General features: G+C 41.6%; 1 protein-coding gene across 1 annotated transcript; it reads right to left on the bottom strand.

The window, feature by feature from the left end:
* Positions 1–1,193: 1,193 nt before the first annotated feature.
* Positions 1,194–6,646, bottom strand: LOC110968408 (microfibril-associated glycoprotein 4-like). Its single transcript, XM_051939932.1, has 6 exons — positions 6,622–6,646; positions 4,955–5,115; positions 2,636–2,674; positions 2,459–2,555; positions 1,543–1,710; positions 1,194–1,447 (listed from the first exon to the last, which is right to left on the bottom strand). Exons 1-6 carry the CDS (start codon positions 6,626–6,628, stop codon positions 1,194–1,196), a joined length of 726 nt encoding a protein of 241 aa, XP_051795892.1. The 5' UTR covers positions 6,629–6,646.
* Positions 6,647–8,916: the final 2,270 nt, after the last annotated feature.

The raw sequence follows: 8,916 nt of genomic DNA, 5'->3' as shown, positions 1-8,916 counted from the left end.
ATGGAAAAGATGACATTTATCTTGAGATTGAAAGAAGAAGAAATAATGCAGAAATGGTCCAAGTGGCTCACATACCAAAATGCACAAAGAACCTATTATTGAAAGTGAATGGTTGCTGACTTGCTGTTTTGTTCTTAGTTTTTTGTTTTGTTTTGTATGCTGATAATAGGGATGGGAATTTCGACTAATTTCCGAACCGACTAGTCGCTAATTTTATTGGCGACTTCGGTTCGGAAAACTTGCAATTTAACCCTTTAAGCGCCAAAGTCTCAATATTGCGACAAGCACCATTGCTGAACATAACAAGCCACAGCTTCAAATATACTGCCTCATGTGCCTCATGTACTGTACACCAGGAGATGGCGGACATCTGGAACTTCAATCTGAGCATCAGTTGTGGGCGTGTTTTCATTCAAAGTTTTGAAGTTTACAGAGTTTGAAAACCGAGGAGACGAGACTCGTCATCGGAGCGTATCAGAGCGCAAGACGGCACATTTTAGAGTGAGAAAACTCACCGTACCGAGAGGTCTGCTCAACGCTGACAAAGTACTTTGTAAAATAATGGCTTACTCATATTCTGAAGAGGAATATTCACCCTCTGATGAAGATGTTCAGTCGTCCACTGAGACAGAAAGTGCCGCTGCGTCTGTGCGTAACGGCAGCGGGTCGGTGCGCCATGACAGTCCACGAGCAGCACATAGTGGAGCCGATGCTTTGCTTCGGGGGGGCAGGAAGGGACGTGGTGGGTGTAGCTGGAGTGGTCAGAACACCGCTAATGATGAGGGGGATAGCGGGGGTTGAAAAAGAGAGACAAGCATATGCTACTGGCAGGATCAACCAGGTAGCCCAGACGGGATGAGTGTGCGGCGCACGGCCGAGCGAAGAGCTGCATAGCGGCGCACGGTCGGGACCGGGGCCGCGGGCTGTGGGGCGCACACTAGCGTTTAACCGACTAGTAAAATACTAACCGTTTAATAAATGAGTCGGCGGTTAAACGATTAAACTACTAGTCCGCACATCCCTAGCTGATAACTGTTAATATTTTTAATTTCCTACAACTTCAGATATTGTGAGATTGTATTTTGTTGTTCAAAAAACAATAAAACATTTGTTTAAAAAAAAAAAAAGATTAGATGAGATTACATGACAGAAAACCTGCTCATGATGTTCTGCTGTGGATTGGTCCTTGAGGTTTACTCTACAGGACGGATCTTCATGCTGATGGTCTTCAGGGAGTAGTCATGACCCTTCCAGGAGGACCATTCCACTCCAACTGCATAGATGGTTCCATCTGCCCCCCAGCGATAAACACCATTAGGGTTTGTACTGTGACAGGCAGTGTACCAGAACGCCCCCAGGAATTGTCTGGCACAGTTCCCTGCATCGGAGTCCTGGTCTTTGTCGAAGGTGGAGAACTTCTGTCCATTATGAGGACTCAGGGCGTTTCCTGCAGAGAAAAGCTGTTCAGTGTTTTTCCAGTTTCCTTGGACTGAAGCTGAGTAACGCTGCTGGTTCAGAACCAGTAAAGATGGACTGACCCACCTGCCCCTCCATTGATGAATCCAGACACTTGAAGTCTGTATCCGTTGGATTCTGACTGGATGGAGAACGAGGAGTACCGAGCAAACACCTTGTTTCCACTGAAGTCCTCCATGTCCACCAGCAGCTCGTACCTTTTCCTCAAAGTGAGCTGGTAGAGATTCTCCAGGCCTGAAAACACAGAAACATCTTCAGACCTTCATGGATGCACGTCCAGGAAGTCACTTCACAAACCTGTGGTGGATTTAAAAGACCTTTATCTGTTTTTAAATCTAAAAAATCAGAGAAATTAAACTGTTTGTCTATCAGAAACGGTACAAAGAGAAAGAACCAATAAACTTTGAGGTTTCTGATGGAACAAATCATGTCTGATGTGCAGTTCTGTCAGGAAAAATAACCAGATCTCAGATAACTGCAGTTATATTTCACCAAAATGACAAAAATAAACCATTTTCAGGAGATCCTATGAAACCCAGAACCTTCTCCTTCCTGGTTCTGGTTCTCCAGGACTGACTCAGCTGTGACCAACAGAGAAAGATTCAGGAAACAGGAAAACCAAAGCTACTGGATCCATCAAATAAATGCAGCATGGCTCACAAACAGAGAACAGAGGAGCTAGTTGTTGGAGATACATTCAGCATGGAGGAACATCTTTCTACAGCTGATGAGCAGAGTAGAGAGGAAAAGTCTGGAAACATGGAGATAGAAGAACATCTGGAGGATGAGGAGACAACATTAGTTCAGAGTTTAACATCTGTTCAAACCTGGAATCAGCGACATCAGTAAATGTAGAGAAACATCAGGATATCTACTGAAGCATCAAAGCTGGACCTTCAGACTGAGAAAGCTTTCAGAGAGAACAATGATCTCCAGTGAGGAACCCTGCTTGGAGCTGACAGGGTTCTGTCTGGACTCTCACCCAGCCAGTACTCTCCAGCAGCAGAACCGAAGCCCGTCTTGTAGTGGGTCCAGGGCCTGTAGAAGTTGACCGAGCCGTCCAGCCTCCTCTGGAACACCTGAGCAGATGTTGGAGAAGTTCAGGGTTCAGACAGCACAGCTGGTAGCTGCAGTTCCTGTGATGAACTTCAACACTCACCGTCCAGCCTCCTGCCTGGGACTCCATGTCACAGTACACCTGCAGACACACACCTGTGGGTTAGCTGCAGCTGCTGCTGACATCTGATCAATAATCACTATCTGATGTAGAGCAACTTTACTGTAGAGCAACTTTATCTGATGTAGAGCAACTTTATCTGATGTAGAGCAACTTTACTGTAGAGCAACTTTATCTGATGTAGAGCAACTTTATCTGATACAGAGCAACTTTATCTGATGTAGAGCAACTTTACTGTAGAGCAACTTTATCTGATGTAGAGCAACTTTACTGTAGAGCAACTTTATCTGATGTAGAGCAACTTTACTGTAGAGCAACTTTATCTGATGTAGAGCAACTTTATCTGATACAGAGCAACTTTATCTGATACAGAGCAACTTTACTGTAGAGCAACTTTATCTGATGTAGAGCAACTTTATCTGATACAGAGCAACTTTATCTGATGTAGAGCAACTTTACTGTAGAGCAACTTTATCTGATGTAGAGCAACTTTACTGTAGAGCAACTTTATCTGATGTAGAGCAACTTTATCTGATACAGAGCAACTTTATCTGATGTAGAGCAACTTTACTGTAGAGCAACTTTATCTGATGTAGAGCAACTTTACTGGAGAGCAACTTTATCTGATACAAAGCAACTTTACTGTAGAGCAACTTTATATGATGTAGAGCAACTTTATCTGATGTAGAGCAACTTTAGCTCATTTACAGTTTGTCGTAGTTTAAATAATTTGGAGCGTTTAACTTGTTTTTGATAATATTTATCTCACTTTGGACAAGTTTGAATCGTTCTGGACAGTTTTAACCTCTTTCTGGACAACTTCTAACTCACTCAGGACAGTTGTTTACAGATTTTTACTATTTTAATTCATTTAGGAAACATTTCGGTTAGCTCAGAAATGTTCATCATGTCTTCAGTTAATATGCTAGTTTTGAGCTCTTTTGTTCAGACATAGGATGGGATGGTCCGGTCCGTGGGGTTCTACACGACATGCCATTAAGGTGTGGGCGTGTTTGGCCCAGTGGATCTGGCGACTCTGTCGGGCGTGCTGCAGATGTCAGCTGTAAAATCTGCCGGCTGGAACACGTCACAGAATGCCAGTGAGACGCTTCTGATGAAGGCGAGAGCTTTCTCCAGAACTGTCAATAAAGGTAAACATCTGTGTCTTCACCCTATGTCTGAACAAAGAACTCAAAACTAACAAACATTTTGGTTGTTGTGGACGACTTCTAACCCACTTTGGACAGGTTTAACCCTAACCCCAGAATAAAGTGACAGTTTCAGAGCAGATTTGAATCATTTTGCTGATGAAATGTGGTTTTCTTTAAAGATGACACGTCTTTATACCTGCTGGATGGTTTTGGACTTCAGAATGTAAATGAATCACATAAAACACAAATAGAGACATATCAACAAAGGTCAGTGATTTTCAGTTTAACTGTAAATATAAATCAGCTCCAAATATCACTGATTGATCTCCTTGATTCCTAATAATGGGTGTGTAACCCTGACCTAAACCAACCCTAACCCTAACGATAAACCAACCCTGACCCTAACCCTGAACCAACCCTAACCCTCACCATGTGGGAGGATCCCTGCTGTTAACTGTCATGAAAACCAGACAGGAGAACCCAAGCAGCAGGTGCAAACAGAAAGATGGATTAAATAATGTTTTAATTAAAAGAAAAGGTAGCCAAAACAGAAACTCATCACAGTTTAAGCAGAAGGGAGAACTAAACAGAATTTAACTAACTAAAGGAGGACCAGGGGCCGAGGTAAAAACTATAAAACAGAACTAACTAAACAAGGACGGACCCGAAGGCCGAGGAAAATCAGAACATAAAACCAAATTTAAATCAAAGGGGAAGGTGGCTTACTGAGTTCGGGTTATGGAAGACAGGAATGGACAGGGCAGACTGAGCCGGGAAGGAATGAGACGAAGGCGGGGAAGCAGAGAATTTCATCCGAGAGGGGCGACGGGGTCCGAGGAACGGGGGCGCAGCGTTGATTATTAAAAGAAAGCAGAGTCCAGGGGAGTGACGTCTAAGACACGGCAAACGGCGTGGAGCAGAAAGCAGGATGCATGGCGTGGTGGAGAGTATGGGATAATAATGCAGCGTCAGAGTGCTGGAGAGTGCCAGGCTTTAAGCTGCACTGATTAATGACTAGCTCCGGCTGTGTTGTAAGTCATTTGGCTGACGAGCCAGCTCGCTGCAGCCAGAGGGGCGTGACAGTTAACTTCAGGGAACCATGATGAGTTTTCTCCACTGTGGTCACCGTGTTTTCTGCTCAGCTTCTTACCTGGACACCAGACGTGGCTCCGATGGGGTAGATGGTGTAAACTCCACTGGGTTGGCTCTGGTCCCGGTCCTGGATGTCCAGGCAGTCCAGAGGGAGGAAGAAGCCCGAGCAGCTGGTCCACAGTGGAACCAGCAGCAGGAGAACCGACAGCAGCAGCATCTGTAGGAGAACATCATGACGTCTGTCAGACAGCAGCAAACCTCCAACACACTGAACACAACAAAGTGCTGCACTTGCACAATATTTACTGCAGAGTGAAGCTGGAAACCCAAAGGAAGCAGAGAGAAGCTGCTGCCAGCAGAGTTTATGGATCAGATCAGTCTGAACCCACAACCAAAGCTGGAACCTTACCTTCATGGTTGAGAAGTGATCTGAAGGACGTCAGTGGGCTGTTTATATCCCACAGATTAGTAAATAACTGACCTATTTCTGCTTCACATTAAAAATAATGAAGTGACAAATCTGGACCCACCTCTGTGGACTTCAAGGACCTGGAATGTTCTAAGTGAGACTAAAGACTGGAAGCAGGAAAGGAGAACGTCCCCTGGAGGAAGTTCTAGACTAGACCTACCGACAACTGGAGAAAGTTCAAGAGTAGACCTACCGACAACTGGAGAAAGTTCTAGAGTAGACCTACCGACAGCTGGAGAAAGTTCTGGAGTAGACCTACCGACAACTGGAGAAAGTTCTAGAGTAGACCTACCGACAGCTGGAGAAAGTTCTAGAGTAGACCTACCGACAGCTGGAGAAAGTTCTAGAGTAGACCTACCGACAGCTGGAGAAAGTTCTAGAGTAGACCTACCGACAGCTGGAGAAAGTTCTGGAGTAGACCTACCGACAGCTGGAGAAAGTTCTAGAGTAGACCTACTGACAGCTGGAGAAAGTTCTAGAGTAGACCTACCGACAACTGGAGAAAGTTCTAGAGTAGACCTACCGACAACTGGAGAAAGTTCTAGAGTAGACCTACTGACAGCTGGAGAAAGTTCTAGAGTAGACCTACTGACAGCTGGAGAAAGTTCTGGAGTAGACCTACTGACAGCTGGAGAAAGTTCTAGAGTAGACCTACTGACAGCTGGAGAAAGTTCTAGAGTAGACCTACCGACAACTGGAGAAAGTTCTAGAGTAGACCTACTGACAGGAACCTTACCTTCGTTGTTGAGGAATGATCTGAAGGACGTCAGTGATCTGCAGTTATTTTCCAAAGATTAGAAAATGATTCACCCATTGCTGCTTCACAGTTTTCCACCTGTTGATCCATCAGCGGTATCAGTCATTAATAATAATAATACATTTATTTATAAAGCGCTTTACAAGAGCTGTACATAAAATACAATAAATTAAAACAAGAGTTATAAATAAAAACTGTTAATTTAAAAGTCAATAAACAGTCATTTTAAAATGAATCAAATGAAAGATAAAATACAGTATCACTGAAGGAAAGCAGATCTAAAGAGGTGAGTCTTTAGAAGGGATTTGAATGTGGAGAGGTTGGTGCAGTAACGGAGAGCTCGACGATGGAGAAGGCTCTGTCCTCCCAGTGTCACCAGGTGGTCCTGTGCGGGATGGAAAGGAGGTTTGCGTGGGATGAGCGGAGATTGATGAGCCGCTAGATAGATAGATGATAGATAGGAATCCTAAGGCCAGTAATCTCCTAAATTAATTATGATTAATCATCAGAGAATCACTGCCAATAGCATGGTAATAACTGGATGCAGCTAATTTACAAAGAAATGATTCTGAACTACATGTCAGTTTTCAAAGATTGGACTTTTCATAGAACACTTCATGTTTTTATATTTACAGACGGACAGACAGGAGATGAGCCGGGTTCTGCTCGAGGTTTCTTCCCTGTTAAAAGGGTGTTTTCCTGCTACTGTCTCCTTTGGGCTGCTCTGGGGGTCAGGCATATGGGTTCTGTAAAGCGTCTTGAGACAATCTGACTGTAATTGACGCTATATAAATAAAATTGAATTGAATTGAATTGAATTGAGATTCCTGTGGGGGTGTAGGGGAGGAGCAAATCAGCAAGGTAAGAGGGGGCGATTGTGGATGGACTTGAAGGTGAGGAGAAGCAGGTTACACTGGATGTGGTGTGAAATGGGGAGCCAGTGGTTCTGCTGGATGGGGGTGATATGGTCATGGGAACGGGTTCAGCTGAGGAGTCGGGCAGCAGAGTTTTGAATGTATTGAAGTTTATTGAGAGCTTTGGAGGTGGTGCTGAAGAGAATGCTATTACAGTAGTCAAGGCAGGAAGTGATGAAGACATGAATGAGGGTTTGAGTGGCTGAGAAGGAGAGGAAGGGGCGGAGACAGGCGATGTTTTCTATTGTCCATCTGAGGCAGTAAAATGTTCTTTGGCCTCAACCAGGAAAAAAAAACTACTTCCAGAAGATTAAAAATAGAACAAAAACACAACCCTATGTTGTGTTCCGTTCATATCCTGATGTGTTCACTCATATTTAATGTTCCAGCAGTTGGAATTAAAGAACCTTGGAGGTCTTTTCCTCACTGTGTCTTTTCCTTCCAGCCTTGGTCTGGATCATTGGGAACATCTGGTCTGATGGACTGAGAGCGGCAGAGAACATGAACATCCAGCTGTGGTTGTCTGAAGAGTCTTCTGTCCTCCATCATTGATGTCCTCCTCATCCTTCCAGTAAGATTCAGGTTCAGTATTTACATCACAGTAACACAACACACTTCAGCTGTTAACATGAAACTCAACACAAACACCATTAGCTTAATGCTATGTTAGCTTTAATCAGGCTACAACTGAGCAGCTAGCTCGGTTAGCATCGCTAACTCACGTTAAAGCTAACATTTACTGGATGCTAGCTCTCTTCTCTGGTCAACACAGAAAGAATAAGGTCTGGATTGTATCTAACACATCATATGTGACACTGCAGCCGCAGATAAACAGCATTAAAACCAATAAGAAAATAAACAACTATCAGATAAACAGCATTAAAACCAATAAGAAAATTAAAAACTATCAGATAAACAGCATTAAAACCAATAAGAAAATAAAAAACTATCAGATAAACAGCATTAAAACCAATAAGAAAATAAACAACTATCAGATAAACAGCATTAAAACCAATAAAATAAACAACTATCAGATAAACAGCATTAAAACCAATAAGAAAATAAACAACTATCAGATAAACAGCATTAAAACCAATAAAATAAACAACTATCAGATAAACAGCATTAAAACCAATAAGAAAATAAACAACTATCAGATAAACAGCATTAAAACCAATAAAATAAACAACTATCAGATAAACAGCATTAAAACCAATAAAATAAACAACTATCAGATAAACAGCATTAAAACCAATAAGAAAATAAACAACTATCAGATAAACAGCATTAAAACCAATAAGAAAATAAACAACTATCAGATAAACAGCATTAAAACCAATAAAATAAACAACTATCAGATAAACAGCATTAAAACCAATAAGAAAATAAACAACTATCAGATAAACAGCATTAAAACCAATAAAATAAACAACTATCAGATAAACAGCATTAAAACCAATAAGAAAATAAACAACTATCAGATAAACAGCATTAAAACCAATAAGAAAATTAAAAACTATCAGATAAACAGCATTAAAACCAATAAGAAAATAAAAAACTATCAGATAAACAGCATTAAAACCAATAAGAAAATAAACAACTATCAGATAAACAGCATTAAAACCAATAAAATAAACAACTATCAGATAAACAGCATTAAAACCAATAAGAAAATAAACAACTATCAGATAAACAGCATTAAAACCAATAAAATAAACAACTATCAGATAAACAGCATTAAAACCAATAAGAAAATAAACAACTATCAGATAAACAGCATTAAAACCAATAAAATAAACAACTATCAGATAAACAGCATTAAAACCAATAAAATAAACAACTATCAGATAAACAGCATTAAAACCAATAAGAAAATAAAC

The sequence above is a fragment of the Acanthochromis polyacanthus genome, chromosome 19 (assembly GCF_021347895.1).
Source record: "Acanthochromis polyacanthus isolate Apoly-LR-REF ecotype Palm Island chromosome 19, KAUST_Apoly_ChrSc, whole genome shotgun sequence".
In the NCBI taxonomy this organism is placed as follows: domain Eukaryota; kingdom Metazoa; phylum Chordata; class Actinopteri; family Pomacentridae; genus Acanthochromis; species Acanthochromis polyacanthus.
Note: the sequence above shows the minus strand (reverse complement) of the source record. Positions and strands in the feature narration are given on the sequence as shown.